Below are 22,775 nucleotides of genomic sequence, written 5' to 3'. Positions count from 1 at the left end.
GCTATTTGCATCCTGGACTTAACAAGAAGTAAAATACCTCATTTTCTATAGATTTCCCTACTTTGACTTGAGTTCTGAGGGTAACTTGCTGGCAGAGGGCATGATGAAACTCAGTACAAAGTGAAATAGTAAGACAAATAACACCAGTGCTCCTATTTCCAAGGCAGACAAACTACAGCAGATGTGTAAACACATCCTCTTCCTAATGAAAAAGATGATCTACCCAGGGTAACTAAGTAGCAAATCTACCTCACTGAGGTCTGCTGATCCTCTTTTCAGTTCTCCTGCCATCACCAAAACTGACTTAAGGGCCCGCAGTCCAAAATCATAATGATGCTGTTTAGAAAGTTGTTCCTTTGCCAGCTTGTATAGCACTGTCATCTTTCTGGCAAGGATCTGTTTGAGATTTAAGTTAGAGAATCACAAATGTATAAGTCACAACCAAACACTAGCCATGCATACATGGGTGTGTACATGGATATGGTCAGCAATAACATTTTCTTACCTTTGCCATAAGGAACCCTTCAGAAAAGAGCATGATTTCACAGATTTGCTGAAGATCTGGTACAATAACAACCACAGGCCTGAACAAAGCTTTTACAGACTCAGGGAGCTCAGTCCGGCCAGCATAACCAGGATTCATCGTAATAAAAATGCCCATACAGCTATTAAGGGTAATTTCCTGTCCTTCAAACTAAAGGCATAAGAAAATGTTAGAACAATGTGTATTTTGAATTGAAATAAATAGTACTATATGCTCAAAGAGAAAATCAGCAATACTGGGCCACCCACTTAGGACAACACATTAAAATATTTAGCTTTAGATAGTCATCCAGATACATTCATCCCACTGTTTGTATCTTGGATATTAACATCAAGACATTTCACAATTCTCAATCAAATTTTCTGCCTGAGGGTTTTGAATTCCAATAAACATCAGTAAATAAAGCCTCACAATCCACATCAAGTTAAGTTACTCCTCTCTCTAATTACTATTATACTATTATCCCATTTACTTACTATTATCCTATTTAGCTTACTTTTATCCCACTTCACAAAGGAAGAACCTAGCAAAGGATTAGGACATCAGCAAGGATTTAACATCTCTGAAACTGAGAGTACATACTCTGGAGTTTGAAATGTTCAGCACAAATGAATTACAAAAGGCAGCTTTGATTTAATGATGGGGTCTAACCCTGAATCTTGGCCTCAAAAACAAGATCAGCCTTCACAATTACTCTTCTTTTTTAATGTTTACCTGAAATGTTTTCAACTGATTCATTAAAGCATTTCGAATAGTCTGAATCTGAGAAGAAATGACTGAAAGCACGGAAGCATCAATACGATTGAATTCATCAAAGCATCCCCATGCTCCACACTGGGCAAGACCAGAGAAAATTTTACCAACTGCCTAACAAGAACAACAAGAAAAACATCTCAGCAATGAATATATAAAACATTCAGCATCAGCAAATTTTGAAGTATGCTAAAACTCTTAATGACTGAGTAAAACTTCTGGATATTTATATATGCAGGAGCTAGCAATCTGTCATAAGGTCTTGCAATAACTACTTGCCAAGTGCAGATTGCCTATGATGAGCTTAAACACATATCATCTAGTCATTGTTCCCCTGCTTGAAAGCACCTGAAATTGAAAGCACCAGGAATTTATTCAACATCGACATTTTTTACTATATTTCATTATCAAGCAGCATGGTACCTCTAAGGGAAGCACATATTCAGAAGTTCAGAATATGTCCCTATCCTGGGCACTGAAAAAGAGCAGTAACTGGCACTGTATCAGAGAACACAGATCTTTAACTCTTACTTTGAAATCCATGCCTTCTCCACAGTTTGTCACTACACACAGCAAGCCCAGTGCTTTGGCCAGATCCTTGGTTGTTTCTGTTTTCCCTGTACCTGCTGGCCCTGCTGGTGCTCCTCCCAAAAACATTGATAAAGCCTTTGGAGACAGACCAAAAAACAAAGCAAAGCTTGGATTACATTTATATTAGGTTGGCAGCAAAATCACAAATGAACCCTTGGGTACAAAAAGCCTTAAATTTTATCTGTGAATGCATTCTACGTTATCTTTGAGGCAATCAGGTTAGAAGGATACCACAACTGATTTCAAACATATTAGCATTCACATTGGCATCTAGGAGATAACAGGAAGTGGCAATAAAACAATTATGTGATTGCCTAGAAGTGTATTTTAAAAGGGCTTGCTAGTAAAAGTCTCCTTGAACATATACCTGTGTGAGCGTAAGATAAATACGATCTGTAAGCGGGGTGATCACAAGACGTCCATTCAAACCCATATACTCATAACCATATGAAAATGTGCCTGTGCACTGCCGCACATTCAGTTCATCTGGCTCTCGGTCCCAGTAAAAACGCAGCTGGCTTTCCCATTCAAACTCCTGAGCCTGCAGAATGCTACACAAGAGAGACTTGCTCACATAAGGTAAAAGGATGGAAATACAATTTATGCATTTGGTATTTTCTCAGTAGGTTGGGGGACGGTGTTTACCTGTCTCTTACGAATGTATCAACAATGTCTCTGGCATGAACATCAATAATGAGAACAGTGTTGTATTTTTTCCTGTCATTTTTGCTCAAAGGCATTGTAATGCGGGTAACCAGGTCATCAATTTGCTTATGCATTTTTTTAGCATAAAGTTTCATTGCCTGTTTTTCTCCCTTCTTCACTTTCCGAAAGACATCCTCTACCTCCCAAGTCCACCACACCTGATTAGCAGCCAGCACCATCATGCCTTGGTAGAGTAACATCCAATCAACTCTATGGGAAACACATATAGGGAGGGAGTCTGAGTTACTGTTTATTCTAAGCAACTGATCAGGACAGGAAAAAAAAAAAAGAAAAAAAAAAAAAAGAAGTTCCTCCTATTTCTGCAACAACTACAACATAAGCCAAACTTTACAGAGATGTACAGAATTCTATCAAGGTGTGCTGTAGTATTTCAAAAGCCTAGGAAATACTCTGATAGAAAAGCTGCCCATTCCATGTGTACAGATTGCCAAGTGGCATTCATAGTGAGAAAAACATACTGTGCACACAACACTAAAAAGAAAAACTCAAGACTTAGGAAATTAGATATGATAGATAACACAATTTTTTCTGGTCAGTTAAGATACTGCATATGCATGTATTCATATCCCTCCACATACAAAAATACAGGCTAAATTGTGTAAAAATTAAAAAATTAAGTCTGTATTTTTCTATATCGCTACAGGCTCTAATAACATATAAGGTATTTGTGTTATTCTTGACACTGATTGTTTCACCTGCTTCTGTCTTCACAGTATCGAAAAATAGCTTCCTTAGTAAGGAGTCTGTTCGTTCGTCTCATTTCTGCTAGCACTGCTGTCATCCAGTTCTCCACTCTGCCTTCTGCAGCTACAGCCTGCCGGAACTCCATCACCTCACCCTCAGCTGAAATCATGGCTGTTGCAATTTTATCATCACTATCACCATCCTGAAACCTCAGGGAGGCTATGTTATCATACATCTGAAACGCACCAACAAAGAAATTCACTGGCATTTTAGAAACAAAGCTTCAAAGATGTTTGGGTACCTAGCCCCCATCTAATCTTGAAAGAATATTTCCATGGACTCTGAAGAGAAATGGATCTGACTTGTAAGTAATCAAATACAAATGCTGATATATAAAGCTCAGTGGCCCAACTGCAGAGTAAACATGCAGATGATCTGGCCCAAATGACATTGATTTTTTTCTAGAAAATAAAGATCTATCAGGAGCTACAGGAAGGTTCTTTAATGATTGAGCATTCTGGTGCATCTTGAACGTTCCTCTACCAACATTCCTCTACCGTAACTGCTACTGGCCAGTTAAGAGCCAGGAGAGACTATCGATCAGATTTGATTTGGTTATTCAGAAGCTTCTTCAAGACGCTGCCAGGATGCTCTTTGTATGCAATAAATATTAGCGCACCCTTAACAGCATGTACAGCATAGTCTGTTAAACTTTTTAAAGCACCTAAAAGCACAAGGCACTGTGGAAAGCCAGACATTGTACCTTTATCATGTGTTCCTGGACACAAAGTGGGCTACTGCTGCCAAGGATACTAAGCAATTCCTCATCAGATATAAAGAAAAATCTTGGGAAAGCATTTCGCTTGGAATCCAAATAATCATTCAAGCTTTTCTGACATTTCTCCAGCACATCATTTATATGATGGAGGTCTGATAGACGATTTGGGGCTTCGCAGGATTTTTTTATTGTTGGTTCTTTTACAGTTTCATCCATTATCTACATAGGAAGAAAAGAAAGTTTAGAAAATACTGAACAGCAATGGATTATACTAAATTACATTTAACTGGTGACAAAGCACACAAGCAGCACAAGCAGTATAGGTTATTACAGAAGTGAATTAGACAGAGTTTTAAATATGGTTTCCTATTGCTGCAGTGCTGCAGTATGAAAACATGGAGATAGTATGCTTTCAAAGCTGAGAGCATGGAGATACTACTGTAAAAGCAAGTGTAAGCAAGACAAGCCTGTATCCCAAGTCATGCAAGCATAAGCATATACCTCACTTTGCTCCTGTATACAGTGGTACTTCAAGTGAAGGACAAACATAGCATTTCAGAATCACAGTACTATCTCAATTTTGCAGATGGGAAAAAGAAAAGTAAGCCATATTCATACTGGGAGTATGTGTTCAGTATGGGAACAGAGGCATTATACCAGGAAGCCTTGTTAGCATGTACGTAGGTCCTCAATCTGTAGAAACACATCTAAGCTTCTTACTATCATGGTAAAGGTAAAAAGATGTATCCAATGAAAGGAAAAGGGGATTCTGCCTGCCCCGTACTGCCAGCCAAGGATCACACCTCTGCCCAGCTTAGCTAAATCAGAATTCTTCTGTTTATGACTGATGTGAGGTAAAACACGAGTTCCTGGGTTCCCCAATCTCATATTCAATCCATTATAACATACCGTTCTCAGTGTTACAAATGACACAGAAGACTACAGCTAACTATGGAACTGGAAGCAAAATGCACTAAATTATGCTGATCACAAGTCAAGTCAGTTACTTGCCTTTTTAAACATCCTGTCTACGCTGTCAAATATTTTGGCTTCCTCTGGAAGCTGTGATCTGATATCTCCACCAATAAAGATGCTCTCCAGGTACATCCATTTTCTCTGAACCACCATCCAGATCTAAGAATCAAATGTTACCATCAAAGAAAAAAAATACAATAGAAAACCCTGATTATAAATCATAAACATTAATTATTTAGTCCAGCACTTTCCTCCCTACCTCAATTACTTCACCAATCAATGACAGAGTTTTTTCCCAGTGGTGAACAGTTGAAAGGAAAGGACCCACAAATCGACTGCCCAAAACACTCTGAAGATTGACATTGTTGTCATCAAGAACCTCTAAAATGTCATCTACAGATCCCAGAATAAAGCCTCGCTTCTCAGTGCCTTTGAAGTACATTTGTACAGTGAATTTCAGGTGTTCCCATATTTCTGCTATTTCCTTCACACCCTGCACGTGAGCAGAAGAAGATGCATGTTTCAGTCTTCAAAAACTAGAGAATTATAATTTTAGCATAAAAATTATATCAACTACTTCAGCAAAATTTTTGCACAGATTTTCTAACTCTGGTTTATAAAGAACGGTCTATTTCAAAATATCATGATGGAAACAGAATGGATGCTTCTTCAGATCCTTTTTCATAGGCCAAACTTGCTTATTGTAATAACAGAAATCCAATATACTGCTGCCAAAGCCAAGATAGCTAGGTCTGTGCCATGGGGTAGCTTATTAACAGAGCTATTGATCTTAGTTGCCATCAGTTACATCATGGCAGCTCCCTGAAGATGGCTGAACTTGCTGTCATGCCAATATAAATATCTCCAATAAAACACAGACTGTTGTCATCTATGTCTTTTCAGTTTTATTATGATTTTTTACATTACCTTCTCAATGCTAAGTTCCTTAACAGCAGTTCTGACTATTTCACTGATAACATCTGAGTGTCTGTGAAGTTCCATAGCAAACATATTCTCCAAAGTGAATGTTTCTGTTGTCATTTCAAAACTTGTTCCTGTTCTCTCCATAAGGTCTTGCCAATGCCTGTTTTAAATTGACACATCAACAATTGTACCAACCACCATGATAGAGTAAAAATGAAAACAACTGTAATTTAATATATAATAATGAAACCATGTTTAGCACTCTACTGTTTAAACATGAACTAGTATTTTGAATACATAAAGTATCCTAGTCATTGTAGTCTCCTTGCATGCTATTACACAAGTTCATTAAGCAGAAAGTGAAGTTTCAAGCTGCAGGACATAGCATGACCCCAGAAACTGAACTTAAAAGTTCTAGCAAAACAAACAAAATCTTCCTATGTATAGAAAATGGATTTAAATAAATCAAAGCAAACCTTTCTCTTAAAGCTTCATTTTTCAAATCAAGCAACAAAGGAATGGAGTCTCGAAATGCCTTCATTTTTGTTTCCAAGTGAAAGGCTACTGGCATACTGCGTACTTGTTTGGGCAGCTTTCGAAAGGCTTTAAGAAATCCTTCAATTCCTTCCTGAAGAAACTGGACATTGAGGTTTATCCAGAGTGTCTGAGACCACTCCTTTTTAGCTGCCTGGGAATGAGGTCATCAGGAGGAAAAAAAATCATATTTCCTTTTAGTTCTGACACCCCCCCCAAAAAAAAAAAAAATCTTTCCACGACAGTAGGATCTAGAGACCACATTCAGGATACAGATGTAATTGTATTAACATTTTACAAACAGAGGAAGAGACAGGTTCATGTCCAAGACAGATTCATAGCCAAACACAATCAATTGTATAAGAAATAATCAAAAGGAAATATGGAGAACAGGGAAAGAATCCTTAAGAGCATACTTCACAGGGCATTTGAATTTTGGAAAAATAAAACTTATTAAAAAATAGTTAAGATCACTTAAAGCCTAAGATACCCATTGTCACCTGTACACACACTACATCCAAAAGTAGTTCCACTGAAATGATCAGGAGACTTGTTCAGTAAAATGCCACCCAATAATTATTAGGGGGGAGAGAGGTCTGCTCCTAGCTGATAAGAATGTGTTTGGTCCACTATGGAGGCATTGTTCATCCTGTACTAATATCATTAAAATCATTTCATGGTGATAGTCAGTTACAGGTCACAGCTTATTTCATGCAAAGGCTTAGAACAGAGTTGATAGTAACTAGAGGACAATGCAGCCTCTTCTTCTCTCCCCCACCTTTTCTGTATGTATGTGCCTGAATACATGTGTGTCTGTGTATACACAGTGCAATACTTACTCTTTGTAATTCATAAATTTCATAGATCTGCTTTAGACCTTTCATATCATTCTGTGCTTTCATTAAGTCAGGGTACACTGTAACTGGCAAGTCAAAAAGTTTCTCAACACTGCCCAGTTCCTGATGAATTTTTTCCAGTTTTTCCACTTCTTTTTCAAAAATGGCCATGAGTTCCAATCCTGGGAAAGGAGAGGAATTTTTTCTAGATAAACAATCCCAGGGATCATGGTGAATAAATAAGACAGCATTTGCTATAGTCTGTAGAAGTTATAGTACTAAAAATGTCACATTCCTGGTTGATCAGTTTGTACGTTAATAAGGAAAGCAAAATTTTCTTGTTTTACATAAAATTTGAAGAATTGTCCGAAGACTAATATTTTTAAGGCATCACTTTACACACGTTAATCCATTTACCTTTATCAAGATTATCCCCAACAGCACCAGGCCCCTCGGTCATGAATTTATGGAAGAAATCTTCTATATCTTTGCTGTAGTCCTCAACTTGTTGCTGTGTAATCTAAAGAGAACAGTGTTTAAATTGTTTTCCTTTCCATTTCTAATATTTTTCAATATTAATTACAAATATTACCTTTGTGAATGTTCTTTTTATGCCTCCAAGGTTGTGATCAACTTCTGATGCTTCAAAGAAGAGAGTCTCCCACTTTTCCTTAATCTTGTCGGCCATCTCTTGCTCCTCTTTAGCTACCTAAAACAAAACAAGTAACATCTCTCAAAATAAATAATTAGTCACAAGAAAGTGAGGAATATGTGCTTACATTATAAATTTGCAAAACACAAAACCAGCATTGAAGTGATCTGAATCAGATTTAAACACATGTAATATGTCAATTTTAAAGTGGAGATACTGTTTTGAGAAGGGGGTTTGGACTAGACAATCTCCAGACATCCCTTCTAACCTCAACAATACTGTGATTCTGTAAAATGTCTTCAAAGGAAAATATTCATTCACATGTGAGGCATTTGTGCCCCTAGCTCAAATCTGAAATGTTTTATGAGGCAAGGCATAACATGCACTTACTGGAATATTGTACATTGCAAGAGTTTGGTATCTCTCCCAGATGTCCAAATACTTCAGTTCCACCTTGAAGGACATGCCTTTGATCTCTGCAATTGTGCCAAGGACAATTTTGAGATCTTCCAGGGAATCTGGAGGTCTCTTAAGACTCTGTGATAAGCTCTGTAAAAAGTAAAAATAATTTCCAGAAGCAACATTGACAAAGCAATTAGGCAGAATTATAGTTATTATTCAAACACAAAACCCAAGTAAATGACATGCAGATTCATTTTCATTTTTAATCTATGTGATAAAGATAACACAAAAAAAAAATCAATAAAAAGTAAACCCCAGTACAGAAGGGATGTTTTTGCTACAACAAAATGGAAGTTGTAAGCAGCAGTTTAAAGGGAACTTAGAATTACCACGATGAACCTTTCACCAGTACAGGAGTGAGAAAGTCCTGGGTTTTCATGTTACTACTCTCTCCTGTTTCCCAGCTACAGAGAGGAACAGCTCACCTCTTTACATATGACATACCAGAATACACCAGATATTTCAACCAATTTGGAGCATGGTTCAGATCATCACCTACTAGTCAGTGCTAGCTACATCAGACAACAGGAACTGGAAACACCTACCTGAATTTCCTCCTGAAGACTGAAGAGTTCCTCTCTTGCAGACTCATTAAGCAACTTTCCAAGTGAAATCACCCAGCCTCTAGCATTCTCCTGCACTGTGTAGGCTAAAGTAGCCAGCTGAAGCCTGATAAATTGCTCATCTTTAATCAAGGGCTGTTGAGTCACTTCTTGAGCTATCTTCATGTAGAACTGCAACTCTTCATCAAAGGTGATACAAGCAGGCTTTTCTGCAGCTAACCTCTCTATGACTATGCCTTTGTCTAATTTCCACAGCAGGTGGTACCTCTTCCATTGGTTCAAATACTTGCTGAGAGAAGCCAAGAGTTTGTGGACATTCTGAGTGATGAGAACAGCCTGTTCAATTATCAGGGGGTTCTGGGAGACGTCACTGTAAAAGCTGAAAGTGATAACTTCATCTTCCTCGACATGCTGAGGAGGGCATTCAATACATGTGCCATGCATCCATCGTACAAAATGCTAGAGTTTTCAAGACAGGGTTGAAAAACAGTTACTTTGTAGAGAGTCATTTTAGTCAAATCATTCATCACTATTTAGGAGACTATGTAGGAGATGATGTGAACGATTTCTCAAATCAATTGTTTTTCTGACAGCAAGAAAAGAGCTTACATTTTCCCATAAACTTGAGAGAAGAGTTAATTTAATGCTAACAAAACCTTTCCATGCATTACTCAGTCTGCTTTTAAAATCTACACTGAGCAACAGTATAGCATGACAGAGAAATAGGTATTAGATCAAACACGCTGGATGCAGCAGTGGAGCAGAACAGCAAATCTGAGCATAGGAAGCACGCTTATTCTAATAAATCTAAATTTATTCATTTCAGGTGACATCTGGAATCATTTCTCCATCAGCACAGGGCAGGAACACTGCCACAATATTTGGCTTCTTTTCTGGAAAGCAGTTCAATGTGAACATACTTATGCAGGGAAATATTGCTACACCTTTGCCAGCGAGCTAGATATTTCGTCTATCAGAAAGCAACATCTGCAGTGCAATCTGAAAAGTATTTCCTTCTGATGTATGCTGATTTATAAAACCAAATCATATCCTTACACTGACAAAACTGCTGAAAAGTAACAAATAATTTTGTCTGAGTAATAATTGCATGAAGCTTTATGGCAATTTTTTTCCTTTGTCATCAGTTTGTAAAATTATGACAGTCTGTAAAATTAGAACAATGTACTGGATATTTTGATTTCAAGATAAAGCAATATGAATCTTCCTTTTGACATTTATGCTTGCCCAAACATAAAGCAATATTAATTCATTATAATCACAAGCAAACTCTGACCACAAGTAAATCTTTATCAGAAATCACCTTAGTGACTTCAACACAGTCTCGGATGCATTGTGCAGTCATTTTGTCAATCTCACCGGCATTAGGTTGCAAGATTATCTCGGGAACAGATAAAATAGCTTCTGTTTGGAACAGTGGGACATTTGCAAGAACAACTGCATTAAAAGCCTGCAAATTCCTGGGAAAGGAAAAAAATCATGTCAAAGATTGTAATAATCAGCTGCTGCCCCCCATGGAAATGCCCAACAGAGACCGCAATTATCAGGTAAGTGCTTAGATATGTAAGCAGATCTGTCTGAAGTCAGTTACCACCAATTTCAGCTGGAAACACTGATGTGTATTGGAGCAAAATTGTCCCACTAATGTTGATTTAATGCAAAAGCTTGACTAGCTAAAAGAAGCTATTGGAAGGAATGAATGGGGATACCCTGGTGCAAAAGGACCCTGAGACTATGGTCGACTCCATTGCAAGAGTCCAGCCAAGAAAGCACAATGAAGTCAGCTGAGCATGGACCAGATTACAAAGACACGGATCATGAGAAGAAGAGATGGCTGGGAAGCTTTTATAACCCTGCAATGCTCTATTGTAATAATATCTTGCTTATAATATAAGCCTTTATAATATCTTGCTACAGGAACTTCCTTGGCCCCAACTGCTGCAGAACAGGTAAAGTAAAATCCAACAAACCTTTGCTCTTGTACTGGTGTCCCTGCATTACAGGGATGCATCTGGCACCCAGACATCAAGTTCTCAAAATGGTATTCTTTAGTAAAACAAAACCTTGATTTTAAAAATAAACCAGGGATATGCAACTACACACACTGCAGAAAACGTATGTTATTTCTCTCTTCTGCTAACAACATGCCAATATCCATTTTCTCCAAATTTGGGGTTCTCCTGTACCTTGTTATCAGTTCTCCATTCTTTGCAGGAAAAAAACAGTACAAATACAAACCTGTCTCAAACTGCAAATCACTGAGGTGTTCAAACAGTATGTCGGTATACATACTGATCACAAGATCCAGAAAAACCTGAAGATGGAAGGCTGAAAATCTATTAAAGCAAACAATTGACTTACTTCACAATTAACTGTGTCAACACCTGATAAATCCTATTTTCCCAGTATGCATAATAGGAAGTTAATTTTGGAGATTTGCCACTGTTCGTATTGGCAACTCGTCCTTCCACTTTTATTAGCAATTGTGGAATGGCAGTATACTTTTGAACCATGTGTGCCACATCTTTTGCTCTTTCACACTTAACATACTCAAAAAATTCTTTCGCTTCTGCAAAAGATACAAAAAATAGCATTATTAACTGCAAAAGACCTAACAGACTTGCATACTGGAATAATTAGCTGGGCTTTAACTGTGAATATGAAATTGATCTTGTATATTGATAAAAAATATCTTCACTTATTAATGCTTAATTTATTAATATTTCAGCCCTCTGATTTGATATGGATTCAATTATTTAATAACAACCACTAGATGTGAAAGTAACCTTTTTGAGATTTACAAAGTGTTGAAAGAAATTTGATCCATCACCCACCCTCTCAAGTGACAGGGAGACCTGGGAGACAATCACCTCACTGCAATTTTCATCTGAGGAAACCAGCTCGGTTCAGACAGCCCAGAAGACAGCAGATTGCAGCTGTAAGACTACACTACTGCATAGAAGAAGGATCAGGAGATCAAAGGAAAGCTAGCGGGAAAGTGATCAAAAGCAAGGTAGACACAAGTCAAATGATCTACTTGTATACTCATCTTTATGTTTCTCTCATTGATCCCATCAGCTTTAGGGTACTGAAGCTCTGCTTGTGCTTCCTCTATTACACCATGAAATACTACTGTAACTAGTTCTGGTAGCAATTAAAAGGATTGATCTTAGCAACTAAAAATGCAAAGTAGCAGACAGAGCAAAATAAAACATTACAGAGCTTGGAAATGAAAATATAAAGACTTACTAGGAAGTTCATCACCATTTTTTGAAAGTGGAAACTTAAAGAGATTTGTTGATTCTATGAACAGAAGTTTGTTGTTTATGTCTTCAGAATTATTATGAATCTGATGGACAAGTGATTCAAACTTCCTGATGGCTTGTGTACATCGGACAATAAAGTCACCAATACCTTGAAATAAATCACAACCATTTGGTTTTTTTTCTTTTAATAAATATTTCACCAATGCAGCAAAATTGCCACAACCAGATGTGTTTTATATCTGAGAATGAACTGATGCTCTGCAGAAAGATCGATTAGATGATTTCTCACTCAATCCTTCATCTAGCTCCCTTACAGCTATTATCTAAGGGTCTCTATCCATTTCCACTCAGTGTTTTAAATATAATAAAAATGTAAGAAACACCCTCCTGGATCAGAGTCTGTCTAACCTACTATTCTGACTCTGGTTGTGGCAATAGGATGTCCCATTTAGGGATACATTGCTGTCATATGACAGAAAAAATAGAGTGCAGAATTGAAGAGATTTTTTAGCTGAAAATCAGTATCTAAGGCCATGTTAAAATAGTATCTCCATTACCTAAGGAGTTCCAAGTGAGTCTTCTGTGCCCTGATTTGAATACTCTCCAGAGTTCTTGAATATGGTCATCAAGAAGTTTGGTTTCTGCTTCATTCAGTGTTCCCATTAATTTGTGATAGCGATCCAGCACATTTTTCAATCCATTTGTATACCTAACGAGTGTAAGAAACACAACAACAACAAAACATAAAAATCTGGATTTTCTGGAAATACAGCTCTGAACTCAGATCAAAGAGCAGATCGCTTCCACCATGCTGTTCAGACTTCCCTATAAAGCAAAATTTGCAGAAATAACCACTGAATATGTATTGATTATAAATGCAATTCATTTCCTATTGAAAACAAAAGAAAAATTTCATATAGCTCCAATAGTAGCTAGACCAACCTCTCCTACCCCAACTCAGAAAACGTTTTTAAGACAGCCTCAGTTTGAAGCACGTACATGAACTCAACAGGTGAACTTTAAAACCCAGTTAGGGCTTTTATCGGCATACTTGTGTGCTAAATGCGTGTGATAATTTGAGCAAAAGTGACTTATCCAAAGCTGCAAGAGAAGAAAGCGGCAGTGACTTTACACGTGAGCTGAAATCTAAACGGCACTAACAGCACTGCAAAACAAATTACTGTCCTTGTTTTTTTCTCAGATTTGACGAGATGTTAATTTGTATGACATAGTCCTACAGGGTGAAGAATGCCAACAGTGACACAGAAAAGCTCATTAGTGCAACATGGCCATTAGTAATTTTACCCTTTAAAAAAAAGTCACTAAGAGCTCTCATATTTCCAAAATTTGATGACTCAGGGCCCATTCTGGTTTGGAGTGAAATCACTTGAAACACTGCTGTAAGTCCAGATGTGAGCAGATATTCTGTTACAGCCTTACCTAAGATATTTGTCTTCCTGTAATGCCACATATCTTGCTATTTCTGGGACTGGAAACCCTAGTTGTTCCATGTACTTTGTTTCAATTATAATCTCTTGGAGTATGGGAGAAAAATTCACTACGAAGTGGACACTTTTCTTTGTGGTGACAGGCTCCTCTGTTACAGAGCTCTACAACACAAGAAAGAGCAGCAGAAAGGAGAGGAACACCAAACTGTTACAATGCAAGGAAAAGGTTAGCTCTTGCAGACATTTGATAAGGCAGTAGGTAAAAGTCAGAATGGCTGACATTCAGAGCTTGTGGAAATGCCTTTAAAATTCAATAGCAACCTCAGAATTCTAGTTCTGGAAATCATACACAACTACTTCTTCAGTGAAAGCTGATTACAAGAAACAAACCAAATCACCTCTGTTTACATACTGCTGCAACCAGTTAAAACAGAAATCCCAGTGGAACTTCATAGTCAGACAAAAGTTTAGTTAGAACAGGATTCTGCGTGATCTCTGCTGGGAACCTATCTCTACCTAACTTCAGTCCCAAGTTTTGTTGTAACATCCCAAAGAAGTTGCACCAAAACCCCAAAATTAACAGGAATTACAGCACAGAAGAACACATAGAGAAACAACATTCATCCATTTGCCAGGTCATTCAGCAACTATGTCTTATAAAGGACCACAAACAATTCTGAGCTCAGAACTTTTGAAATGTTCCTTTCAAAAACTGTGTTTAAAATATTACTCTTAGAAAAATCTCACTGATCATTAGATAGCTTTCAGTTCTTCCCCATAGAGAAGTCTGGTATACTATCTTCCTATATCTCACCTGCTCAGAAGTCTCTGGATTAACATGGGTTGCAGCCCCACCAGTGATGACAGTCAGCAGAGTATTTTTCAATAACAGTGGGAGTATCTGTTCTGTCCCATCTCTCCACTGATTGTATTTTTGATCTTCATACTCTTTCATCCTCTTAGCCACTTGGAGATACATTTGTTTTACCTAGAAAGGAAAATTCTGTATAACTCATTTTAAAGACCATGAGAAATGTTCAACTAACCTGTCTTAATGTGTTTTCTAATTTTTATTAGATGAGAGGGCAAGTAATGCCTTGTAAGTAATGCAGGCGATGGAGAATTCAGGCTCTTGAATTCTGTCATTGATTCTGTCACTGTCTCTCTGGGAAACAGTGGGAAGGTGTCAATCAGCTTTTCACGTCTAACATGGCTTGCTGTGTGCAAAGACATTCTTGGAACTTCACCTCACATAAGAGCACTTTCACATCTTCAGAAGAAGGGTATGAAGAAAGTATTTCTTCCTTCATTAAATATCAAAAGAACTAACATACTTCCTTTCCACGTTCACTAGCAAGCAACTCCTCTACTTCTTGAAATCGAATAACAGTGTGTTTGATCCGATAGAAAAGGGATCGGGACCAGTATATTGCTCCAGCCACTGGAGGTTGATTCTTGTACAAAGGTGGATCCTTGAGGTTCTGAACAAAGATTTGCTTAACATTTTCAACCTAGAAGAGAATAAAATATTGCAAAAAATCATTTCTCCACTTGCTTGTCCACAGTCAGTATCCAACCTGGTACACAGCACAAGCTCTGAAGCTAATTCCAGCAGCAGGATAAAAACAATTCTTTTTTTTTCATACATCTCTTTTTTGTATTAATTGCATTACAGAGAATGTCTTCCTTTCTATAACCTGGGGAACTGCTATTGCAGCAGCGTTTTCTGCAAGATTACATTTCATCGTTAAACTCAATGTTCTTTGAAATATCAAGAAAAATGCTATGACATGAAAAGGTTTCCAACATACAGGCTTCAACATGTCAGAAATTATTTCTGTCTTCACAGTTGATCTCTGACACCTCTTGGTCATACCATGAACTTGTTGTCCATCACAAGAAAGCTGTAGGGTACGAAAGATGTATTTTCTCAGGAAGGACTACTGTTGAACTGCTGTTCGCCAGGTAGAGGAATAGCCACAATAGCCACATTGCATTCAGAGTCCATGCAAACATCTTTCAGTTCCCATACAGTGCCACGCATATACAGATATGCACATCCATTTCAGCAAATTAACCATACTATTTCTCCAATAGGCTCCAAAAAAGTAGGAGCAATTACTATGTTTATCTTGTAAAACCTGCCAGTCTTTCAGATAGTAAATGACACTATACAGGTATTTAGACATATACACAGATTGATGATTTTCACTAGGTAAAGAGCTTCATGTACTACATAAGAAATCCTTAAATTAAATACCTCTTTACAGTATTGGTCCAAAACATCACTGAACTTCATCATCATCTGCTTATTAAGGGTTTCACGAGAGCGGATGCGTTTGAAGTTTAACAGCATGTCAAACGCAGCTTCTGCTGATCGAAGGGTCTTAAAAGATTCATCAATAAAGTTTTTGGTCTCTTCTTCAATAACCTAAACAAAGGAAGGAGGCCAAGAAATCCTACCACTTAGAGATTCACCTTGCAGAACCAAGAAAGGAAGGCAAAATGAAAATACTTTTTTATAATAGTGGTCAAGCATATTTTTACTATTCTTTGTCTTATAAATTGCTTACAGACTGATGGCTTTCCAGTATGCTGCAGGAAATTAATGTTAATTAATGTGTCTGCTGGGCAGGTATATAAATCACAAAAAACATTGTAACAATTTGTACTTTGTGGGTATTCTCTAGCTGAGGGGTGAAGGACTGAATGAATCCAGAAAAGGAACTTTTACTTCTTTGTAGGACATGATTGAGACATGTCAGCACATGAGTACGGGGAGGTCATATGTAGCCTCTGTTCATGCTGTAGTGATTCTGCCAAGGAACAAAAAGTGTTCTTCACCATTTTCAAGATAAAGTGAAACTATCAACAAAAACAACTTGGAAACAGAATATTGACTTAAAAAATTGGTCAAATTCCTCACATTTTCATTTACGTATTTATTCATATATTCTTTTCTTTTGCAAACTTACATTTTCTTTAAATGAAAATGTTGATATTCAAGAAGGAATCTGTATATATGAAGTAATGGTGGGGGGATCACAGTATGTGGTACTTACTGAAACTTTTTCTTTAAATTCTTCCATAATTAATTTCCAGTCATGTGCACTTTTGACGCTAAAAGGGTCAAAAGTCAGTTCTTCCATAGGACTAGTTAGTCCATTTACTCCTCCCAGCAGATCATCAACACGCTTTGGATCCCCTGTGACAGCTTTCAGTTCAGGACCAAATATATTGTAAAACTCTTCAATGATCTGTTAATTCAAAAGAACATACCAGAACGCTTTATTTTTAATGGGGTTTTTCTGCCATTTAACACATCTTTCTGATATTATTTCCTTTAAAAAATAAAAACAGCTCAGAGATGATCAATTCGTACTGTGATTTACATTTCATATATTTCTATACAAGACACTAACTAGCTTTATGGAAAAAACCACTCTACAGGCCCAACACTTCAGTTGTTAAAACAGGTAATACTCAGTTATTACTCCTTTTTATTCCAGTTTTCACATACGCAGTTTTTACATAGACAGTCTATAGCATCTGACCACTCATGGACCATTAATAATGCTAGTTATTCTGACTTAAATTAGCCTAAACATAGCATCTCTCCATTCATATGTTACCCTGCAACTGATACATTGATTCTTATATGGTCAAATTTTATATTATAGTATACTTAAATGGTTATTTTATCTAAAACTGTATCATTAAGATAGCAACCCATGAAAACTGCGAATCTGTGAAACAGTTGTTACAAGTCTGTATGTTGACAACAGCAACGTACACAGTAAAATCTTTCCTCAGCCAGTACCTTGAGAAGAGTTATTTCGTCTCAAGTGTTAAGTGCAGCTTTGCTGGAATCAAAGGCACTGCTCAGGTCTTAAACGCAAAACCACTCACAAAAATAAAGGCTGTTAACATTTCAACAACTACAATACAAAATAATCTCCTCTACAGAATAAGACACTGATCACACAATCCCTTTATTTATTGTCTATATTACTACCTGCAAAATATCATACAGATCTTGACAGACTGAAGTCATATAATCTGTTTTCTCAAATAAACGTTTTCGGTCAAATTCCCAGTGTTGCTCTCTTCCTGATGCTTCAATTTGGGCACAAACAGCAAAATAACATTTCTTCCATTGTTCAAGAGTGCTTTTGGCTTCTGCTATTTTCTTTTTTGCAGCAGCTCTATCTTCTCTATTAATCAAATCAAAACAGTTAAGATACTATAGATAGAAAGACTACAGATAGAAAATTATATCTCAACTGGATTAATAAACCTTGGTTTAGCAGCTTCTAATTATACAAGATCTAGTCAAAACTTAGAACTGTGAGGTCTTAATTTTCAATGTGACTGATTTTGAAAGGAGATACTATTTCAGGACTAATTTTGATGATATTTATGCCACTTTTTTACCACTATAATTCTATTGGTTTTATTGATTTATGTCCTTTCGAGACAAAAGAGGACAAGCACCTATTTCTTCAGGGCTGATCCAGTAATTTATGAAAATTACAAAATAAATTGACTTTTAATTGACCTTCTAATATAACTTCAGATAGTGAAAAACGCTGAAACCTATTTGATGAAAGTGTTATCTACGGCACTTCATGTAAAACAAGCAAAGCTTTTAATAAATAGTCTAGTTAAACAGGAATCCAGTACTTACTTAAACAGTGTGTGTAAATCCACAGCTTTGTACACTCTTGTTGAAATTTCCCATGCAATTCGTTCCATGAGGGGTACCATCCGTTCATCCTTATTGTAATGCCGTGAGATAATCCATACCATTCTCAGGGCATTCATCAGTGAAGGAATTGTATCCAAGACAACATTAAACCCGGTGCCATATGTTAAATTCTATTAAATTTATTATAAATATTGTGAATAAGATGTCATGAAAATATACAGATACATATTCAATAAACCAATATGTATTCTATAGATACCTGAAGTTAAGAAAGTCTGTGACATTATTAAATAAATAACCCAGTCAAGGAAACACCCTGGTGCCTAAGTAACACACATGGTTAAGAATGTGCAAATCTGCATCTATTGCTCCAAATGCTTTTCAGGTCCTGTCTCGTTAATATTCTCTTCTCTGTAAAAGATGTCCCAAGACTGGTTTTGGCTCAATTCTATTTGCATGATCTTCAATAAAACTTAAAAATTGAGACATCAGCCATAATCAGTGATAGAAGTTACCTCAAAAATGGAGTAGAGAAATCTTTGTTCTCCCGTACTCAGCTATGCTATCAAATTCTCCCAAGGCTGTGATTTACAAACCAAGCTGTTCACAGCTCTGGGCTTCTGCTTTCAAATATTAGAACAACTGTAACTCAAACAAAATAAGCAAGACTTTTTTTTATTAAATATAAAAAAGCTAGAGTGTATCTTTATTGCTGATAAAAAGTAAAAAATAAACAAGAGGTGATTACATCAACAAAGAAACCAAATTCAGGTAACCACAGTTAAAACTTTACAAAGTTTTCTTAAGGATACATACCTTCAAATGGCGTTCGAGAGTTGAAAGAAACTTAGCATTATCTAGAGCTTCCACATGATGTTTCCTGAGGTCACTTAAGACTATCTGTAAATCTCCAATATGCTCAGATTCAGCTTCCTGTAGTATTTCCAAGACTTTTTGCACATCTGGAAGCTTTGTCTGTTCAGTAAGAGCACTTAAAATATCATTTCTTTCACGCCAGAGGTCAACTTCTGCAAGTGGACCATTACCCTACAAGTAATGTGGAATAAAATAAAAATTCTAAATTACTGTTATGCGAGAGTGAAAACCTATAACTAGGACTATATTTGTTCCTTCTTTTCAATATGCTGTATGCTGAGAAAAACCTGGTATGATTCAACCATGCAAAAAACCCAGACAGAAGAAGATCCTTGAAATCAAGAGAGTTTTACACACGCTGAAGGGAACTGGTCGTGGGGAGTATATCCCTGCATTGGAGCTGGAGAGTCCATGCTTGCAAAAGCTTATGCACAAGTGACTTTATAGACATGAAATCCCTCAGTATGTTTAATGGTATTAGTCATATGTGTAAGTGTTTGCAGAATCAGAACCTTACAATTGGAATTTTTTTTGTTTGAGAGAGATGACTTTTTTCAAGCAAAAATATAGTCGTCTATTTAAAAAAAATCATCACTGCAGCTTTTAATATTTCATGGCTCTTTAGTGTTTCTAGGAGTGATTTGCCTATTTAGTATTCTGCTGACCTTACGGACTATGCATAAGAAATAGTAATATTTAATGAGTGACCTTCATATGCCAAAAATGAAGTGCAGATAACAGAAGTGCCTTAGTTTTCCACAGTTATCTTGTGTGGGTAGGATCTGCAGTGAGTTACTTTATATTCTATTTCCCAGAGTCACACAGTTCCTCACTACTTTTGTTCTACTTTACATCAATTAGTAAATGGCTTTCCAACAATCAAACATGAAGATGGATTGAAAATGAGCACAAACCATTCCTCACAAGAGATTCTTGTGAGGAAAGGAAGCAATGTCTCCAGGAATGAAAGAAGCTTGGTGTTATAGGCAACATTACCTGTGGAACCTTTTTCAGTTGTTCCTCTAGAGCTGTGGATATTAATTTCTGCCACGTCATTGCACAACTTTCCAGAGCTTCAACCACTTCTGGAACTGTGGCAAGAACCGTCACTCCTCCATCTAGATTTATTGTTGGCATCTCAAGTTTAATATCTCCTATTGGAAGAAAAGGCACATAGAATTAACTGTCTTGTTCCATCAGCATTGGTAAAGTAACATCACTGAAATGACTTATGCCTTCCATCTTGTTCGCTACTTGAGGATAGGTAACATACTACCTGCTCTGCCTATTTGAGAATATGGCAAATTACATTCAGTTGCTTGACAGTTAACACAGTGCAAACAAAGAAAGATATAGTCCTAGAAATAAACTAAAAGCTCTCAGCTTTCAAGCCTTAACCCAATCTCTAACTATTAAGAATTAGGATTAGGGCTTTGCTGAAGAAGATTATCAATCTGCCTACTGTAGGCCACCACGCTCTCCTTAATGGCATGGCAGTAGCCCCTGTCAGAAAAGGGATGTTAAACAACATGTGAAAGTCTCATTCAGTCTACCACTTTCCATACCCTGCTATGGCCCTGAGTCCCCTGAACACTGGTAAGCAATGAGGCGTGTTTACCCTCTCTCCTGTGCTAACTCCAGACTGTTTGAAAGACTATCACTGATTTCATGCGTTTCTCCATACTGCCTGCTATGCTTCAGGGCAGTAAAAATACTACTGTTATCAGCAAAGAGAAACTTTAATCAGGTCTGGAGCTTCCCCAGACACTGTATGTATTTGTTATTCTACATAAAGCCATTCCTAGGTGAACCTCTTTCTACTGTCATGTACTCTAAACACCACAGTGCTGGCATAGGCAGAACACTCACCTACAGTTTGTTGTATAGTCTGCTGAGTAACACTTAAGAATTTTTGCCTGTTCATTTGAATCTCATTCCTCCTCTGAATATTACAGTATTCCACAGGTTGTTCTTTCTTTTCTGCAAGCTCAGTCTCAGGTAAATTCCTTTTTTCAGAATCTGTGTTTTCACTATCTGGATGAAAGGAAGTTTCCTCAGTCTGCTGCTGACTATAGGAAAGAGCTGGTGAAAACACCTATAATTCAAACAGATTAGGTAGTTCATATTAAAAAAGAAAACAATAAAAGTCAGCTTACTAGCAATTCACTTAAGCATTGGATATGTTGTTCTAAAATTTAATTTCTTAAACTAGAAGAGCATCTCCTTCCATTTCACCTCTTTAGCATCATTCTCTCTGCCACAAGTTCTGCAGGGGAATAGCTCCAGCATGCTTTTACAAAAGTCTATCAGTACAAAAATAAACGTATCTGGTGTCCCACTCTTAAATGTTTCTCATATAGGGCCAGGCAATGAAATAATGCCCATCTCCACATCTTTACAAAAATTTGGGAAACAAAATACCAAATAAGGATTAACAAAAACATCATTTTGGCATATGAAGGTCACTCATTAAATATTACTATTTCTTATACATATTCCATAAGGTCAGCAGAATACTAAATAGGCAAATCACTCCTAGAAACACTCAAGACTCCATATATAAAAGCTGTAATACATTTACCTGTGCAATGGCATTCTTTAGCATCAAAAGAGTATCATCAGTCAGTACACCAAACTTTATCACTTTAGGAAGAACCTCATTAGCTTCAGTCAGGTCATTAGGTTCAGTAATTCTTTCTAAACAGGATACAAATAATTAGCATAAATCTAATTATTTGATACAGAAAGCATAAAGTCCTTTCCATAATAAGTTAAAACTCCAATAAAACAAACTGTGTGTGTAATAAACTAGGTTTGATGCAAGTCACTTTCAAAACTAGTGCTGGTTTTAATAGTACAGATGCTTTTTCAGAAAGGGCAGAAAAATACTTAAGTGTCATCACCTGACTCTAAGTCTTTACAATCCACCCTTATAGTTACAAAATGGTTTTCTGTTCAAACAAAACAGTGGCCTTGGTTTGAACTCCTATTCTACAGACAGACCAGGAAAATCTTGCACAGAACTGCCATAAAATGACCAAATACATTACCATAATTTTCTTTTTTTCTCAAATGTCCTGTTTCTAGAAAAACTGAAACTAACAGGCACATACAAAATATTTTGTAGCTTCAAACCACGCATGTTGCTGCTCGGTGAGCCCACATAAATGTTTATGCTGGGGCCAGTCTCTGGCACTAAATTAGAATTAACATACTGTTGATAGTTCCTGCATATAAGCATGGAAATACCTGTTTGCTTTAGTGTAGAAGCTGTTTCCTATGGGGCTAGAGCTAGATACTGAGGTCTGATTGTGACCAGAACCAGAGCTACTCCAGATGCTGGAATAACTATTGTCATTGGTTTTATGATAAAAGTATGAACTATCAGAATGAAACATGCTGCTGTTGTGTATCAGAATTTGAGTCAGGTCAGGAAG

General features: G+C 37.0%; 1 protein-coding gene across 1 annotated transcript in view; it reads right to left on the bottom strand.

Annotated features, from left to right (window-relative positions):
* The window catches only part of DNAH10 (dynein axonemal heavy chain 10), a 58,229-nt gene that overhangs the window by 31,840 nt on the left and 3,614 nt on the right, over positions 1 to 22,775 (bottom strand). Inside the window, exons 5-36 of the mRNA XM_072880497.1 lie at positions 21,920 to 22,035; positions 21,208 to 21,433; positions 20,335 to 20,492; positions 19,279 to 19,509; positions 18,442 to 18,632; positions 17,770 to 17,968; positions 16,817 to 17,011; positions 16,015 to 16,185; positions 15,089 to 15,265; positions 14,620 to 14,742; positions 13,747 to 13,916; positions 12,864 to 13,015; positions 12,290 to 12,454; positions 11,402 to 11,609; positions 10,344 to 10,500; positions 9,005 to 9,481; positions 8,388 to 8,546; positions 7,938 to 8,054; positions 7,763 to 7,865; positions 7,349 to 7,527; positions 6,452 to 6,663; positions 5,979 to 6,135; positions 5,311 to 5,544; positions 5,088 to 5,210; positions 4,062 to 4,295; positions 3,310 to 3,533; positions 2,534 to 2,803; positions 2,256 to 2,439; positions 1,829 to 1,963; positions 1,259 to 1,411; positions 506 to 694; positions 250 to 396 (exon numbers count right to left, since the gene is read on the bottom strand). Of these exons, the coding sequence (XP_072736598.1) occupies positions 250 to 396; positions 506 to 694; positions 1,259 to 1,411; positions 1,829 to 1,963; positions 2,256 to 2,439; positions 2,534 to 2,803; positions 3,310 to 3,533; positions 4,062 to 4,295; positions 5,088 to 5,210; positions 5,311 to 5,544; positions 5,979 to 6,135; positions 6,452 to 6,663; positions 7,349 to 7,527; positions 7,763 to 7,865; positions 7,938 to 8,054; positions 8,388 to 8,546; positions 9,005 to 9,481; positions 10,344 to 10,500; positions 11,402 to 11,609; positions 12,290 to 12,454; positions 12,864 to 13,015; positions 13,747 to 13,916; positions 14,620 to 14,742; positions 15,089 to 15,265; positions 16,015 to 16,185; positions 16,817 to 17,011; positions 17,770 to 17,968; positions 18,442 to 18,632; positions 19,279 to 19,509; positions 20,335 to 20,492; positions 21,208 to 21,433; positions 21,920 to 22,035 (5,936 nt within the window). The remainder of the gene's footprint in view (positions 1 to 249; positions 397 to 505; positions 695 to 1,258; positions 1,412 to 1,828; positions 1,964 to 2,255; positions 2,440 to 2,533; positions 2,804 to 3,309; positions 3,534 to 4,061; positions 4,296 to 5,087; positions 5,211 to 5,310; positions 5,545 to 5,978; positions 6,136 to 6,451; positions 6,664 to 7,348; positions 7,528 to 7,762; positions 7,866 to 7,937; positions 8,055 to 8,387; positions 8,547 to 9,004; positions 9,482 to 10,343; positions 10,501 to 11,401; positions 11,610 to 12,289; positions 12,455 to 12,863; positions 13,016 to 13,746; positions 13,917 to 14,619; positions 14,743 to 15,088; positions 15,266 to 16,014; positions 16,186 to 16,816; positions 17,012 to 17,769; positions 17,969 to 18,441; positions 18,633 to 19,278; positions 19,510 to 20,334; positions 20,493 to 21,207; positions 21,434 to 21,919; positions 22,036 to 22,775) is intronic.

The sequence above is a fragment of the Ciconia boyciana genome, chromosome 15 (assembly GCF_034638445.1).
Source record: "Ciconia boyciana chromosome 15, ASM3463844v1, whole genome shotgun sequence".
Taxonomy (NCBI): Eukaryota; Metazoa; Chordata; class Aves; order Ciconiiformes; family Ciconiidae; genus Ciconia; species Ciconia boyciana.
This window is presented reverse-complemented; position numbering and strand designations above follow the sequence as displayed.